The sequence below is a fragment of the Myotis brandtii genome, unplaced genomic scaffold (genome assembly GCF_000412655.1).
Source record: "Myotis brandtii unplaced genomic scaffold, ASM41265v1 scaffold382, whole genome shotgun sequence".
Taxonomy (NCBI): domain Eukaryota; kingdom Metazoa; phylum Chordata; class Mammalia; order Chiroptera; family Vespertilionidae; genus Myotis; species Myotis brandtii.
This window is the reverse complement of record NW_005364671.1, coordinates 2,024,720-2,043,705: the sequence shown is the minus strand read 5'-3', so window position 1 is coordinate 2,043,705 and position 18,986 is coordinate 2,024,720. Positions and strand designations below refer to the sequence as shown.

Genomic DNA, 18,986 nt, shown 5'->3' with positions numbered 1-18,986 from the left:
GATATATATATATAGCTAAGTTGACTCGCACATGCATGATACATATAAAGCTCTTGTTGGCGCCAATCGCACACATGTGTTTCAATCTGTCATTGTCAATCATGAATTTGGTTGACACTTCTATTATAGAGAAATGGTGAATAGCAATCGATATTAAAATATTTCTTCTAAAAAATAAATAAATAAAAAATATTTCTTCTAATTAATATCCTTTCAATGTGCATGAATACATGCACCGGGCCACTAGTCTATAACATAAAAACCCCTTTTTTCTTCAGAGGTATTTTTTCAAGAATCTTCTATCTTCCTATTCTCACCTGAACTCATTAATTTTCTAGGCCTGCTGCTTAGTCATCAACTTCTGATTTTCCTTCACAATCTTCTGGGATTGGATCCACTTTTCTCTTTCTTCACATTGTCCTTAATTTTGCTGGTATATGTCCCCAAGTAACTTGCTGACATAGGAAGCCTAAGAGATACAAATTCTGACTTACTATATCTCTGAACATGACCTTAATCTACCCTTTCATTAACTGAAAGTTTGTCTGGAAAGAGAATTGCAGGTTGAAAATATTTTCTTCCGGAACCTCAAAGGCACTATTCCACTATTTTCTTGTCAAAGATGTATAAAAAGAATTCTGTGTCAGTGCTGTTTATAATAGACAAAACTAAAAACCTAAATGTCCATCAATAGGGGAAAATTAAATAAATTACAGTGTATCTATACTTTACTCAATCATAAAACATAATAATGTGAAAATATGAAAAGATTTTCATAATAAACAGCTGTGTTTTCTTAAAACTGGTTATAAAAGATTATACATACCTCATTTTAGGTAAGTCATAAATAAAATATACATTGTTTATACACAAACATACATACACATCAGATGCATGGATAAAGTATATATACCAAAATATTAATAGTAGTTATATTAAAGAAAATTTATTTACAGGTGGTTTTCTTTTATATTTTCTATATTATCTGAATTTTTAACATAATGTATGTGATGCATCCTAGATGATTAGTCTTTCTAAAACTGGCTTGTTTCACTTAAAATAATTACTCAAGGTTCATCCATGCTGTAGCATGTGACATGACTCCCTTCCTTTTTAAGACTGAATAATATCCTATTGTATATATTCACCACATTTTGTTTATCTATTCATCCACTGAAAGACATTTGTGTTGATTTCACTTCTTGGCTATTGTGAATAATGCTGCTGTGAAGATGGACTTGAAAATATCCAAGATCCTGCTTTCAATTATTTTGCAAGTATAAATAGAAACTTTATAAACTGTTCTTCTCTTAACTAGCCTACCATATATACTGATACTCTCCATATCCTCTGTAAAACACTGTCTGATCCCATGACACATTAACTGCTCAAGGCTAACAGGCTGTTCTCAAGTGTGCCCTATGCTTCTCCTATTAGATCAAGTTGTAACGTTTCTAAGAATTCAGTTTTATCTGCTACCAAGACTACTTATGTTAGTTGTACTTGTTATTGTAAATACTTTAATTAAATGTTATATAAACTGCTTAGATGTTCTTTAATATTGTAATTTTTAAAGAGAAAAGAATCTAAAAATAGTGAATGATAAGATATATTCAAGATTAAGTAGTTCCCCAAAACTACATAAAACTTAGTAAAATTAAAATTTACTAATACTTTAAACACCTACTTTGATAATGAATATTTTTTCAATTATTTTGGTATTTATAGAAATTGACAAAGAAAATACTTTTAAATGTTGCAGTATAACCGCAGATCATTTATGGAACTTGGTTTTGCTGTATGCATATCGCCAGTACTCCCATTCCTTGAATCACAAGAATTATTCTAAGGAAAATGAATAGTAAATGAAATTCAAATACTTCTAAAATCATAAAAATTATACTACTAAATAGAGTCCTTGATGAAACTTTTACATTAAATGTAAGTAGATGTCAAATTTTGAATGAGCAATATTATGACTCTCAAAAAATCCTTTTTTACAACTTGATGAGAACATAAATCTCATTGTAAATAAATTACTAGGAATATATCAACAACAAGACTCTAATGCCATGTTCTACTGAAACTTGAAAGTCATATACTAACAATCAAAGGATTAGGGAGAAAATTCCTAAATCAGTCAACATCACACCATACTAAGCATTTATTTATTGTAAAAGAATACATATAAGAAGCAAATACTGCTGAATAAATGAATAAAGTAAATATCACATTCTGTACTTCAGGGGATTTGTAAACTATCATAAACAACTCATGTGTTTATCATTAATGAGGGAAGTTATATTTGTAATAATGCATAAAATTTTGGGGGTACTCAAAATATTAAATAGTTGTTTTGTTTTGTTTATTGCCCATACTCTACCAAAGAATAAAAACAAGAACACTGCAATTTTTAAAGCTAAAGAGAATCTGGTGATCATCTAAATAATTTATTAATCACAAATAAACAAACTAAAGATCATAGATAGATAAACTAAAGACCACAGGTATGAAATAACCTGACCAAGTTAACATAATCCATCCTCTTGTTAAATCTGGTATGTTGAACACTGGTATTTATCACAGCTCCCTTCTGAAAACTTCACTAAAATGACAGGAATGAAAAAAATAAAAATGATAAACCCAAAGTTGGGGGAGGGAGTAGGAGAGGAGGTGATGGCAATAAAATTTTGGAAGCTGAAAAGTTAACAGACAAATGGCAACTAAAAAGAACAAAGAACTAAAAAGAACAATGGAAGCTCAAATCTATGGTGGGAGTAGAGCAAAGCCCAGAACAGGCTGATTCTCACTATAAAAATGAAGAATCCCTCTGAAAATGGAAGTGCAGGTGAAGCTAAAAGCAGGGGGGCTGGTTGATAAACTAAGAAAAATTTACTCTTCAGAGCACCTCCCTCACCCCCACACAGTCAGGAAACTGCCCTTCTCCCATCTTGGCAAAAGATCATTTAAGCTTTCTAAAACTTTAATACATTTGCCAGGGCATACTACACAACTCCCAAACCTCAGTAGTTTGATACAATACTTTATTCTTATTCAGATGAGCAACTCTTTAGGGAAGCTATCCTCCACATGCTGGTCATTTCACCAGGCACACATCACATAACTGCCATGGTAGGAGTGAATCCCACACCACCAATTAAATGCTTCTGCTCCAAAGTGATTCACATCACCTCTACTTGCTTTTCATTAGCCAAAGCATATCACATGGACACATTTAACTTCAAAGATAGGAGGAGAACTAGAAATATTTGTGAGAAGCATTAATGTTTACTATAACTGGACTTTGGAATTAAACAGCAGGTGATGCTAAAAGTGGGGAAACCTTATTGAAATTGGGAAGATTAAGTGAAAGTCTATCCACTAAATCATAAGTTTCCTGGCCCCCTTCCCTCACCCACCAACAAGAATTCTTGCAGCCCAGCTCTTCTCTATTAGGCGGAAAATTAAAGAGTTCTTTTCTGGGAAAAACTACTTATCAAAGAGAATCTATGAATACTAACAGTATAAGGTCCCCAGAGAATGGCCCAGCCTAATCATCCTCCCTTCAGTCAAGTAAGTTTTACAAACACAAAAGTTCCAATCAGCTTTTCAGTGTCTCACTTTTAAGTATGGGAGTACAGACAGAGATCACCTCCAGACATTATTGGGAAATCTCTAACACAAAAATAAATAAATAAATAAATAAATAAATAAAAGGGAGAAAGAAGAATACAGAGAAATAAAAACAATACAGTGAATTAAAGGAATGCTCATTATACATACAAGGTGTCCCCCAAAAAAATGTATACACACTTTGAATGATTGTAAAGTCAGTGTTTATTAACACACAGTTCATTTTCAAATTTTAAAAGAATCTACAGAAATGAATAATTTGTTTTGTCAATGCCTGTTTTCAAACTGATCACCGTTCTGGTCCAGGCACTGCTGATAATGTGAAGCAATGGAATCACAAACATCAAGAATCATTTCATTTAATATTTGTGCTCAATTCATCAACTGCTTCCGGTTTTGTACTGTAAACTTTTATGTAGCCCCATAAAAAAAGTCTAGTGGCACTTTAGGATAAATTTTCTTTGTTCAAAGATTAGTCTGGCTTCGCCCATTATTTCAAATCAGTTAAACCCAAAAAGGGGTGAAAATTGAGTGAGTTATCAGCTGTTAAAGTGTGTATACATGTTTTGGGGGAACCCTGTATATACATATATACATGCATGTATGTATAATGAGACCATCACAGGATATTTCATAAATGAAACAAAAGAAGGACATTATGAAAATAGACCAGTCAAAAGACAAAGCCCATTTGGATATGAGTATGGGGCTCAGAAGAAAAGTCTAGGATGGAATAATCACTGCCCAGATAGAAACATAAGATTAAAACTATGGGATTGATGGGATTGTTCAAGAAGAGGACATAGCACAGCCAGTGTTGCTCAGTGGTTGAGCATCAACATATGAATCAGGAGGTCGTGGTTAGGGCACAAGCCTGGGGTTGCGAGCTTGATCCCCAGTGTGGGGCATGCAGGAGGCAGCCAATCAATGATTCTCTCTCATCATTGATGTTTCTCTCTCTCACTCTTCCTCTCCCCTCCTCTCTGAAATCAATAAAAATATATTTTTTTAAAGAAAGAAAAGGACATAGATCAAGAAAAGAGAGTTAGCAGTAGAATCTTGGCAACACCAGGATAAATAAACAGGAGTCAGTAAGACTAAGAAAACACATCTAAATAAATGTTACCTAAAATCACTCATTCTATCTCTCAACCAGCATTTCTTGCCCACCTAGAGTCCTATGTGCTTAGAAAAGACATGTTATAGAAGCTAAAAGGAAATTATTAAAAGATAGAATAAGTAATAGAAAGGGCCTAAGAAACTTGGAGTTTAGCAATTAGGATGTAATTACTGACCTTAAAGAGTACATTTTCCTTACAGCAATAGGGGTGTAACTTGGATGGTGAGTTGAGGAAGTGAAGTGATGAAAAAGAAATCACAAATACAGTAGTTCCCCCCTTGTACATGGTTTTGATATCTATGGTTTCAGTTACCCACAGTCAACTGCAGTCTGAAAATACTAAATGGAAAATTCCAGAAATAAACACTAAGTAAGTTTTAAATTGTGCACTATCCTGAGTAGCATGATGAAATCTCACATGGTACCACTCCATCCAACCAGGATGTGAATCATCCCTTGGTCCAGTCTATCCATGCTGTACTACCCACCCATTAGTCACTCAGTAGGCCTCTCAGTTACCAGATTACTTATCAGATATTTAAAGAAACAGAGGCCACATTAACATGTTTTATCAGTATATTGATATAATTGTTCTATTTTATTATTCATTATTGTTGTTAATCTCTCACTGTGCTTCATTTATAAATTAAACTTTATCATAGGTATGTACGTCTAAGAAAAACATAGTATATACAAGATTCGGTACTATCTGCAGTTTCAGGCATCCACTGGGGATTTTAGAACATATCCCCTGTGGATAAAGGGGGACTACTGTATAAACTGTGCTGCAGGACTCCCGCCTAGTCCCACCCTGCCAGGAGACCCAGAGTCAAGTCCCCGCCCACCCACATGTGCCTCGCCACACACGCAGCCTCCTGATGATCGGTCTTCGGTAGTTATACCATTAGGGCCACTGGATTTTTATAATATATATTACATTCCTTTAAAACCAAATATTTTGCTAATCTTTCTTCTTAAAGTCCCAGAAATTTTTTACTAAACTTAATGAACTTACTTCTGAGATACCAATGCCCATAGTAAACAAAACAAAAAATACCTATATTCTTCTATATCCTCTAAATACTAATATATCTCATACCACCAGTTATCTGTTATTCCAAATTAGAACCTTCCTTTTTCTTCTCGTATCTCTTGGTAAGAAAATGTTTGTGTGGTACCTGGAATGCCTATCTAATATCTATCCCCCAAAGTCTACAAAAGATTTGATGGTTTAGTCATTTATTCCTTTAGGAAACCACTTCCCTGCTGCTAAAGAAAATGATCTATGTACCCTAGGGGGAAAAACAGATTTACAAAACATATCGGCACATACTAACTATGATTGTCAACTATATTTATCACTTTGCAGTGCTTTGTTAGTACTCCATGCCAAGTCATTAGAGTAACACTAATTTTATCCACAAGTATCAAGAAGAGGCAGAAAAACAGTATCAATCATAAGAGTTTTGAAATTATTTATGTCATTTTCTAAAAAATAAGCCAAAGAGCTTTGGTATTGTTAACACTTTTATATTAGCATTATGATAACAAGAGCTGAACTATCTAAAACAGTTCTTCCTAAAGACAAACCAACTCAACAGTTTTTAATAATTAGGTGGCCATGCTAACATATCTTTTGAGAAGAGATTCAAGCAATCTGTTATCAGTATTCAGAAAACAAATCAAATATATTTTTCAATGCTTCTAGAAAATGTGAGAAGCTATCTAAAATAGCAATGTAACAACAAATAATGGTAAGCATTTTTGTGTTTGTTATCATTCATCTAAAATATGCCATATACATATAATGTATAAGGTAACCACAAATCCAAAAATGTTCATTGAGCTCATACCCTGTTCAAATACTGTACAGATACTATGAACTTGAAAGTCATCTAATTCCTCACAATATAACTTTTTAAATGTGTTTAACAAATACTTATATGTTAAGCACTATACTAAGTACTTTGCTAATATTAACTCAATCAGTTGTTAAATAATCATAGGTAAATAGTCAGAATTTGAACTCAGACAATCTACCTCGAGTTCATGCTCTTAACCACACAAATAACTGAAAATACGTGTTGAAGTATAATCAAAATAATTAACCTTTTTTAAATAATAAATTTGAGCTATATTTAGCCGTTTAATACTTTATTTCACGGAAGTAATTTCTGGGCATTTATTTAAGGTAATAAAAGTATATATGAAGACTCACAGGAAAGAAATACAGTCCTTTGCTATATGCAAATTAACTTATTTAAAACAGTAACTCACCAATTTTATAAATATATTTAGAGAAAATACAAAAATATGTCTACCTTTGAACAATATTAAGCTTATTTTAAACAGTTTAGAACTATAAAACCCAGAGAAAATAAAAATAGCTTGAACTTGTTCTCTAATTACTCTTAAGAATGCAATTGAATCAAGTTTTTATCTGCCCATTTATCTAGTCTTTTCTAAGCATACTATCTGAGAGTACCAAGAGGCAAGTTTCATTGTATTACTCTGAAGGGAAAGAGGAAATAATAGAACTGAAAGGCCATTTAGTCAATTTTCTCCTTGGGCATTTTCCCTGTTTCCCAGAACTTTGCAGAGCTACAATAGAGACTGGTCCTCACTAGCATAAACCTTTATCCCTCAATGATATAGAGCTTTTCTGGCAAAATGAAAACATGTTGATGTTACTATTTTGTTTTGGGTTTTATTTTAATTGAGATATAACTGGCCTTTAACATTGTATTAGCTTAGGTGTACAACAAAATGATTTGATATATGTGTATATACTGTGAAATGACTACTATAGTTTAGTTAACATCCATCACCACACAAAGTTACAAAATGTTTTTCCTTATGATGAGAACTTTTAAGATCTATTCTCTTAGTAACTTGCAAATATATGACACAATATTGTTAATCATGCTCAATATGCTATACATTACATCGCTTAAGTTAATTTTTTAAATAGAAAAGCCTGCCTGTATGAAGCAAAAGAAAAAATGATCCAAGTCTTTGCTCTCCTGGTCTGATCGGATTTCCACTCATAATGGCTTTGCTTCCTCTGACTGGTTTCACTACTAACATAAGTAGTTCTAAATCAAATACATCTAAGATCATCACACATTACCAGAACAACTCAAAGAACATCTGAGAAAGAACTTTGGTTCTACAGCAATAAAAATCACTTCAATCCTGGTTTTTTCTAAACTCAATCTCAGTTCTTAAAAGTACTTTAAAAGTAGTAGGAGTAGTAACTGCAACAGAATTAGTATTAGTACCAGGTAATATTTTGTGCTATGTACTTAAAAATGTTTCTTTGTCCAGAAAGAGAGGGTGTCACAATAGAGTAAGCTGTTATACAAATAACATCACAAAAAAATGCCTTCATACCTTACATACATATAGTGCTACACAATTGACAATAGAAATAAACTAGTACGTGTACCATATATTGTAAGAAAAAATGAGACTCAGAGTCCTTTCCATATATTATGTATGCCAAAGATCACACAGCCTGACTGCTACCACTCAAATCCTCAACTAAGTCTAGTGTAAATGCAATGCCTCAATTCCCAAGTAGGCTGAAAGAAATAATAGATGATTGTATATCTACATAAACTAACGGATTAATTTCTCAAAAAGCAGCACATGGTAGAGCTTTAAAAAAAAAGAGGAGGCAACATATGCTCATTTTAAATGTAAAGAAGGCTGATCTGCATCTTGATGCCCTGCCCAGGAAGAAAAGGCTCTGATGGGATATCACTATTCAAGTATGATCAGGGCAGTCAGGAACAATGAGGGGACAAGCCCCAGACAGGTATGTCACATAGATAAGTAGTTTTCACAGCTTAACCTAGGCCTATGCTGGTATTTATATCACCTTTTTAAATGTATTTTTCAGTTACTGCTGACATTGTTATTAGTTTCAGGTGTACAACATAGCAATGAGACATTTATATACCTTACAAACTTATTGCCCTGGTAAGTCTAGTACCCACCTGGCACCACACATAGTTATTACAATATTATTGACTATATTCCCTATGCTGTACTTTATATCCCCATGACAATTTTTATAACTGGAAATTTGTGCTTCCTACCCCCTTTCATCTTTTTCACCCAACTTCCCAACCCCTCCCATCTGGTAACCATCAATTTGTTCTCTGTATCTATGAGTTTGTTTCTGTTTTAATGTTTATTTTTTAGATTCCACATGTAAGTGAAATCAAATAATATTTATCGCTTCCTTATTTCACTTAACATAATACTCTCTAGGGCCATCCATGTCACAAATGGCAAGATTTCATTCTTCTGCATGACTGAGTCATATTCCATTATACATATGCACCACATCTTCTTTATAAAAGCAACTTAGGTTGTTTTCATATCCTGGCTATTGTAAATAAGGCTGCTATGAACATAGGGGTGCATAAATGTTTTCAAATTAGTGTTCTAGATTTCTTTGGATAAATATCCAGAACTCTTTTTGACATCACTCTTAGCAATATCTTTTGTCTCCTCAGGCAAGGGAAACAAAAGAAAAAATAAACAAATGGACTACATGAAACTAAACAATTTTTGCCCAGTGAAGGAAACCATCAACAAAATGAATAGACAACTTACTGACTGAGAAAATACTCATCAATGATAAATCTGATAAGGGGTAAATTATCCAAAATAAATAAAGAGCTCACAAAACTTAATGCCAAAAAATTCAAACAATCAGATTTAAAAATGGGCAGAGGACATGAATAGACATTTCTCCAAAGAAGACAAATAGATGGCCAACATATATATATGAAAAGATGCTCAACATCACTAATCATCAGGGAGATGTAATTAAAATCACAATGCGATATCACCTCACACCTATAAGAATGGATACTGTCAATAAGTCAGCAAACAAGTGGTGGCCAGATGTGGAGAAAAGGGAACCCTCATGCACTACTGAGGATTATAAATTGGTGCAGCCACTATGGAAAACAGTATGAAGGTTCCTCAAAAAAATAAAAATAGAACTACCCTATGACCTAGCAATTCCATTTCTGGGTATTTATCTGAAGAATTCCCCTTTGTTTTAAATCAAGAGATGTTGCTTTGCTGATTTAAAAAGAAAAATCAAAAAGCTGTATGTCCATAACTTTGCTCTTTAAAAATAAGTTCATGGATGCCTTAGCTAGCTTGGCTCAGTAGATAGAGCCTCAGGCTGTGCACCAAAGGGTCCCAGGTTCAAATTCCAGTTAAAGGCACATACCTCGGTTGCAGGCTTCTCCTTTGCCTGGGCCCTGAAAAGGGCTTGCACAGGAGGCAGTCAATGGCTGTGTCTCTCTCACATAGGTATTTCTCTCTATCTTTCCCACTCTCTTCCACTCTCTCTAAATATCAATGGAATCCTTAGGAGAGGATAAAAAAAATTTTTTTAAAGAAAGAAATTCAGGGAGAAGGAAGATGGGGGCATAGATACAGAATAACCACCATCCAGAACCGCTGGAAAGCTGGCTGAATGAAAGTCCTACAACTAGAGAAGTAAAGAAGAAAGCACACTGATACTGATAGGAGGTGAGGAGGCATAGAATGGGCTGGTCCAGCACCCATGTGTACTTCTTTTTTAATTAGGAGAGAGAACCTCTCTGCAGAGGCCACCCGGAAAGGGGTCCCAGCCCCACACCAGACCCCCTAGCCCAGGGTCCCAAAGTTGGGAAAAGAAGTCCCTATGGGCAGTAAGGATTACGGGCTGTAAAAACCAGTGCGTTATTGGGGCTCAGTAACACAGAGGCTGCTGGAGACCCAACTGTTCCTCTTAAAGGACCTGCACCACAAACTGAACTTACAACGTCCCACTTCCTCTGAGCTCCAGCACCAGGGCGAGGCTCTTAAGAGGCACAGACACACATGATGAGGAACTGGATTGTCAGGTATCAGAGCAGGAATTCAAGGGCAACTTTCTCCCAGATGGAGGTGCTCACAGGGATAATTGTGCCTAATGCCAGGACTTCTCTAGTCACAGGGCTGACTGCCAGCCATTTCTGTTTGCTCTGTCCTGGTGATTCCCTAAGACTATGGCTCATCCAATTTACAGCTCCACCCAAGCTATGTATATGGATGGCCTGTCCTTGCTCAGGCTAAAATTTCTCAAACCAACTGCAGCTGGGTCAGGGAGCCCCCAACATATCAATAAAAGGCCCAAGACCCAGCACCAGCACCAGCCTGCCTTGCTTCATAGCTTGGCCTCACCTGGGCACTTCCAAACCCAACACAAAGAGAAGGAATCTGAAAATCTCTCTGAAGCTCCAGTTGGGTGGCCCCAGGCAGTAGCTGACTCTGCACTTCCCTGGAGACCCAAGAGCCAGTGTACCCAGTGGTCACTGTCATTGTCAGATCATACAAAATTATAACTCTACACATCCATAAGCGAACACTCAAGGGGCAGACTCAGTGAGCACCAACGCCCCACTGAAGCAAGTCCTGCTCCATAGGGGTATCTTCTGCACAGCAGCTCTCCCACTGTAATCATAACTGGTCCTCACAGCCAATTGGCCTGTAGGTCACTTCCTCTCAGTGACACCGACAGCAATCAAGTCTCAATTGCAACAAGACTGTGCTCACAGCCCACAAAGGGGTGCACCTAGAGCTCCCAGCTCAGGTGACTGGGGAGGCTGAACCACTGGGCCCTACACAAGACCACTCTATCAACTCAAGGAGACATAGCAGCTCTACCCAATACATAGAAACAAACACAGGGAAGCAGCCAAAATACAGAGACAAAGAAACATGTCACAAATGAAAGAAATGGAAGAAAGCAAACTACTGGATATAGAGTTCAAAACCATGTTTATAAGGTTACATAGTGAGACTCTCAAGGATATGAAAAAGGACCAATTAGAAATTAAGCATACACTGACTGAAATAAAGAATAGCATACAGGGATTCAACAGTAGAGGATTCTGAGAATCAAATCAACAATTTGAAATATGAGGAAGCAAAAAACACCCAACCAGAAGAGCAAAAAGAAAAAAGAATCCAAAAATATGAAGATAGTGCAAGGAGCTTCTGGAACAACTTCAAGTGTACCAACATTTGAATTCTGGGGGTACCAGAAGAAGAGAGAGAGCAAGATATTGAAAACCTACTTGAAGAAATAATGACAGAAAACTTTCCCTACCTGGTGACAGAAATAGACTTACAAGTCCAGGAAGCACAAAGAGTCCCAAACAAGAGGAACCCAAAGAGGACCACACCAAGACACATCATAATTAAAATGCCAAGGGCTAAAGACAAAGAGAGAATCTTAAAAGCAGCAAGAGAGAAGCAGTTACTTAACTACAAGGGAATGCCCGTACGACTGTCAGCTGATTTCTCAACAAAAACTATGCAGTCCAGAAGGGAGTGGCACAAGATATTCAAAGTGATGAATAACAATCAAGAGTACAGTCCTCGGGTTACATCAGACTCGACATATGTCATTTCGTGGTTATGTCGCCATCTCCCATTTATTTATAAAAAAAAAAATTCATCATTTCAAATTATGTACATATGTGCTTTATGTTTTTTATTATTCCCTATTTATTAGATAGGATTGGTTGATCTCTTCCCATCCTTCCCATCCTCCTCCCCTCTGAGATCTCTCAGTCTGTTCCATAGATCCATGCCTCTGGTCCTATTTTGTTCCTCATTTTATTTTGTTCTTCAGATTACACTTACAAGTGTGACTTTGTGATATTTGTCTTTCTCTGACTGGTTTATTTTGCTTAGCATAATAATCTCCAGATCCATCCATGTTGTTGCAAAGAAAAGATTTCCTTCTTTCATACAGTCACATAGTATTCCATTGTGTGAATGTACCACAACTCTTTGATCCACTCATCTACTGATGGGCACTTGGACTGTTTCCAGATCTTAGTTATTGTAAATAGAACATAGGGGTACATATCTTCTTTCTGATTGGTGTTTCCAGATTTTTAGGATGTATACCCAGAAGGGGGATCACTGGGTCAAAGGCAGTTCCATTTTTAATTAGAGGAAATTCCATACTATTTTCCACAGTGGCTGCACCAGTCTGAATTCCCACCAACAGTGCACATCCTCTCCAGCACTTGTGGTGAGCATGAGGTGATATACCCTCCTGGTTTTAATCTGCATCTCTCTGATGAGTAGTGACACTGAGCATCTTTTCATATCTATTGGCCATCAGAATGCCCTCTTTGGAGGTGTCTATTTAGATCCTTTGCCCATTTTTTAATTGGGTTGTCTTCTCAGTGTTGTTTTATTAATTCTTCCTTATATATTTTGAAAATTAACCCCTTATCAGATGTATTATTAGCAAATATGTTCTCTCATGCAGTGGGTTGCCTTTTCATTTTGTTGATGGGTGTGTGTTTTGTTGTTGTTGTTTTGTTTTGTTTTGCTGTGTAAAAGTGTTTTAATGTGGTGTAGTCCCATTTGTTTGAAAGTACAGATGTACAAATAGTAAAGAAAAATTTCTCACTCATTCTCTCCTTGCTTGAGAAGATATTCTGGTTCACTAATTAATTAAAACACTCATTGTCTGAGGACATAACACTTCAGATTTTTTAAAAATATATGCAAAACCTCGATTTCTATTGAGATCCTTAATTGAAGAAATTAGCTAATTAAAAAAATTACTGATCTAGTCACAAAACACAAATCTCCCAGTGACAGAAAAGATATAATCAGTGTAACACAATTTAAAATTAGTCCTAACTCTGCAAATGTTGATGTAAAACAAAGGAAAATATCTCTTTCTTAGGACCTTATTAAATAAGCTTCTAGGAATTAATAAAAAGAGTAACTTAGATCATAATTCCCTCCTCAAAATATAGGGGAAATTTGTTTTTACAAAGTTGAATCTTAGACTACTTTTACATTAAATTAAAAGACCCAGTCGCTTCAGAGAAAAGAACAAGTATTATCCAACCCCTTTACTAAACCACTTGATTCTTCATCCAGTTCTATAATAAGAGTGACGCTGAGCTTCATATCAAGACCCCACAACACTGAAATACCTAAACAGAGATAAGGCCTTATAGGAAAGTTCAAAACATTTTCAACCATTTTTATCAGGCTGCAAACATTTTACTAGCATCTCTCATAATCATTGCTATTCTTGTGGTGGTATACTGGTAATGACATTAGTAAAATAGAAAGTTGGAATAATACTGCTTTGGATAATACTTCCAATTTTAATTAAAAGTATTTTAAGTTCTTAATGTATTTATGACATTAGGACACAAGTCCCACCCATGCACATTTATAAAGTTGCTTTCCCTCAGTACCTGGGTTAGCTACATGATCAGAGAAGCTCTTTAAACATATATGAAGCTGCATGTCTCAGGGAATAGAAGGTATTAATTAATCCAATGAGTTAGAATTTCTATTCTACCATGTAAATTATGTAAACCCTCAGAACCCTACTGAGTAAAGATTTAGTATCCCATTTTAAAGATGAATAAAACTGTGGCTCAGAGAAGCACAGTAAGTGATAAAGTTGGAATTTTAAATCTTGTCTGTTTAATTCCAAAACCCATGTCACATTTACTGTGTCATGTTTCCTAAAGAGACAGACACTTCCAAATAAAGTTTTAAATGAGCTTATTCCATCAACAATTCACCAATTCTGTTTGTATTCTATTCAATTTAGGAAATTTTGTCTTGTAAAATATCAAAATTTTCTCCATATTCCCCTTCATTTGCATCAACATCCTCAGCTTCCAATATCCTGAATTCAAATATTTAAATCATAAAAATATATAGATAAAAAATGTTTCATTCATTTGGCCAAAAATAGTTATCAAATGCCTACTACGCAGCAAGCACATGTTAACTGCTATTTTTATCTCTACTACCTATTACTAATTTACTCCATGAGTATATAGAGATGTCTAAAATGAGAAACTTCATTAACCCCATGATTAGAGTAATTAGAAACAAATGAGCACTTACCATATTAATACATTTGTCTTCCTCTACATAAGAATATTGGTGTTATTTTAAGTTCTACAGTGTGCCATCCCCTCCTATCATTAATGAGATTTTATATCCAGAAAATAAAGCCAGGAGGCGGAGTAGAGTAGTCCTATCAGTATGGAAGTTAGAGCCAGGTGGGTTATTATTGGTTGTGAAATCTTAGTTACACCACTTAATCTTTCTGAACCCTAATTTTCTCAGATGTAAAGCTTCAATAATTATATCCCCTTGCAAGAATTTTGTGAGATAATACAAGATATATATAAAGAGCCTGAAAGAAACAAATGGCAAAATATTGGCTTACTGAAATAACTAACTTTAATTTAAATCACTATATTACCTGATTATTTCATTAACTATAAGGTTTCTTTTTTTAAGAGTCAAGTTGTTGGACAGGGAGAAAAATTCTGACATTCATGTCCTTGTTTTAAAGTACAATATTTAAAAGAAGAAACTTTCTTTTCTCAATCTGACCTTTCTACAGAGCTGTCCATATGCATGACCAAAAAAGTTTGTGTCCGTGTACTCCTTCAATAAATCCTTAAAATATACTTTATATAAGACATGTCCCATGAACACAATTCAAACAATCCTACATTCTCCAGATCTTGATGTCTACCTTTCTTCTGATAGCAAATCAATTATATCAATGAAGAAAAATCAAAAAGAAGAATGTCTAATATTACTTTATGTTTAAAGCTTGCTTTTATATGTAAAGTATATGTAATACATTTGAATTATTTTATATTCAGGCTTCAGTGGAACGAGGGAAAATATTTATTAGGCTCTTCAGATATATTATCTCTATTATTACAACTATCCTACAAATATCATCTCTATTTTACAGAGGAAGAAACTGACCAGAATATTTGAATCCAAGGTCAACATCTAGTAAGTCACAGAAACAGAATTTAAATAAGGATCTGAGCCATATTTCTTTTTACTTCTTCTCTGCTAATGTATGCTTAGCTTAGAATATTTCCTGTACAGCAGGAATTTTCATCGTGGCTATTATTTCTTCAGTATGTTGTATATTTCAATACAAATAGAAAGCCAAATAATAAGTCTATATAATGCTAAAATAGCCAAAAAAAACTACCATCTTACTAATTATTTGCAGATCTTAAGCAAGTTGCTTAACTTCTCTGTGCCAAAACTTCTTCACATATTTATTAAATAGAGATACTATCTTAGAAAGTAGTTATAATGCTGAAGTAGATTAAGACATATAAAGCACTTAGTACAATGTCTGGCACATAATAAACACTCCATAAATGTTAGCTATTGCTAATTAGATTTTTAAAATCACCTAAAGGACATATTTTGTATCAGATTACTTCAGCCAGCAATAGCTGGACACCTAAATCCAAAATCAGTCAATCCTACACTGGCTTATCATCTATGACATGACCTGATGGGAAAAGATGATGTGTGTCAATCAGATTCTCTCTCTTAAGAATCTGAATTAAGACACAAAGATTGAGCCAGTTAATAGTAATTCAGAAGATAAATGGTTTGGCTCCTGCCTTGATCAACTGAGGTTACCAATAATGCTAAATCTATTGTTCCAGTCATCCTTTCAATACCACTTGGCAGCATTCAATCTGTTGAGTAGGCCATTGATCTTGAAACATTAGTTTGGTTGCCCTCTATCTCTCTGGTTGTACATTTCTCCGTCTCCTTGGAAGGCACTAAAATAATGCAGCTACTCAACATTTCATCCCAGGCCTCTTCTCACCACACTCTTTCCTCTCCCTCTCGGGAACTTCATCCACACTGTGAGTTCAGTAATTATTTCTATGCCAGCTCAGACTTTTCGTGTTCATTCAACTGCCTTGTCAATCTCTCCACTTATTTGGATATCTCAAAGATAACTCATACTCCATACGTCCAAAACCAAACTCATGATCTTCCCTCTCAAACCTAGGCAAGGTTCCTTCCAGGGCTCCCTATCTCCATAATGGCACCACCAACTATCCAGCGGCACAAATTAGAAAATTAGAAGTATGCCTGATACTTCCTTCTTCATCAGCTCCATTTCTCATGAAGTCCTATTAATTTTCTCTTCAACATTTCTTAATTCCTTCTCTCCATCTCTACTGCTACCTTCTAACAATTCTCCCTATGTCCACTCTTGTATCTTCTGTGCTCTCCACACTATAGCCAGAGTTTTATTTTTTTTTCTAATCATGTCATGCTCCCACTTAAAAGCTTTCTATGGCTTCCTGTTATTCCTAGGATTTTTTTATCAAAATTTATATCATAGCTTGTAAGACCCTGCAAGATCTGCTTCAGCTTATCTCTTTTCTCCTCCTACTGCCCTATATCCTCTTAGTTCCTTAAATACAGCACGTCATGTTTCCTACTACCGTAGGGTCTTTGCACATGATTTTCCTCTCCTGGCCCACTCTTTGCCCTTCTCTTTACTCAATCATGATTATAGCTCAGCTAAAATGCCATTTCTTCAGAGAAAGCTTCTTAAACCTCTAGACAATATCAGATCATTTACTTATTCATTTAACAATACTTATTAATAACCTACTCTATACCAGGTACAGTTTTGGACATGTGGGATTGATAAAAACAACAGACCCTTGACTTCATGGATCTTACATTCTGGTGGAAGAAGACAGACAATTAGCAATAAAAATAATAAGTACATTAAATAATATATTTGAAGGCAGTAATTCTATGGGAGGGTTAGAGGAAGAACAAGATAACAAAATTATAAGCAGGGAGTTTCCAGTGCCTAACTTGTTTCCTGGCACAGAGTTAGCACTCAATAACTACTTATTGAGTAAATGAATGAAGGAATAAGCATGTTCAAGTTATGAGAGAACTTAAACTATGAAATGAGTAGAGGAACTACTTTTTGGAAGAAACAAAGATGGCACAAAAGAAAGAGAAACCATGCAGGTCTTGGGAGATAATGGTCGCTTGAACCATTCTTGATAGTTTCATAGTTTCTAGTGCCAATCACTGAATGGTCTTACCAAAACCACCCCCTTTCTCCCCAACCCCCAAGGACTGGATAATTCAAGTGGGTCACTCTTGTAACCAAAATACCTAATCAGGACACATATACAAGATCTTGTATACCACGTCCATCACCCACCACCACTCATATCCCCCAAACCACTGCTTTTCTACACACACCCAGATATCACTTGTATTGAGGCTCCAGTTCTTCTGTTCCCCACCCATTTGAGGGACAAACTCCTTCTCACATACACAGGACTGTAAAAATCCTTGCTGTCTTCTATGATCCTGTAAGATTTGGGTCACTCTCTCTCCAAGCACAGACATGTCTACAAGGGGGTCACCTCAGGAATATGATCCTGGATCTCTCCTCCTATGGGTCTTCTTGCCTCTTAGAGACTATCTTCCACCCATAGATCTGTGGATATGCTCCCCTTGGATTCTGCATGACCTTCAAGCTCACTGACCCCATACACACTCACACTCCGGCTCCAGCCTCCTTGGGCAGGGTTCTGAAGGACTGGGGCTCTTGTCCTTTTATGTTCCCACGTGAGTATACTTTTCTCTGTGACCAGGGGCGACCCTAAGGCACTAGACTTCCTCAAAACACAAATACTCGGTGTATATCCCCCTCCATGGCACTGCTGGATATGAAGTAACACTCTTCTTAAATACACCTGCCTCCTCAGAATCGGAGCCACTCTCCCCAAACCATGCCCTTTAGGGAGCCCCCACATTTTCCCACGGGATTGTGTATATCCTCTCCAGGACACAGCCTACCCCTATTATGAGCCCCATCAGTCCCGTATCCTCCCTGGGGTCCCAGCCCTTTCTAGGTCCGTGTTCACTCAGGGGTGTGCACACTCCTCCATACACCCCTGCGCCACCGGGACCCCAGGTCCCCGCCGGCCGCTCCAGGGGTAGGCACCTCCCTTGACCCCTGACCCCGAGGTCATAGCCCCATTGCGCAAACACACGGCGGCGCCTCCTCCGCAGCAGGGCCACACACAAGCCCCGGTCCCCTCAGGCCCAGGACTGAGGTGCAGCCTCGGTGCTTCCCCTGGCCGAACGCCCCCACAGACCTGCCTCAAGCGCCGTCTGGCTCCGCTCCGCCATTTTTTGCTGTCCCTCCGCCTCTGAGCCCACCCGAAAATCGCGGGGCAGCGGGGAGCGGGCGGTAGGATCTGCGGGCCAAAGGGAGCTTGCCCAGGAAGACGCGGCGCGACGGTTGCCAGGGCAACGGGCGTCCGACTGAAGGGTGACGGGC

The 18,986-nt window shown here is 36.5% G+C and overlaps 1 protein-coding gene across 2 annotated transcripts in view; it reads right to left on the bottom strand.

Annotated features, from left to right (window-relative positions):
- The window catches only part of BEND5 (BEN domain containing 5), a 1,007,185-nt gene extending 988,208 nt beyond the window's left edge, over positions 1–18,977 (bottom strand). For both annotated transcript variants that reach the window (XM_005872514.2, XM_005872513.2), the window contains exon 1: positions 18,802–18,977. In XM_005872514.2, the coding sequence (XP_005872576.1) occupies positions 18,802–18,835 (34 nt within the window). In that variant the 5' untranslated portion in view covers positions 18,836–18,977. The remainder of the gene's footprint in view (positions 1–18,801) is intronic.
- Between the last annotated feature and the right edge of the window lie 9 nt (positions 18,978–18,986).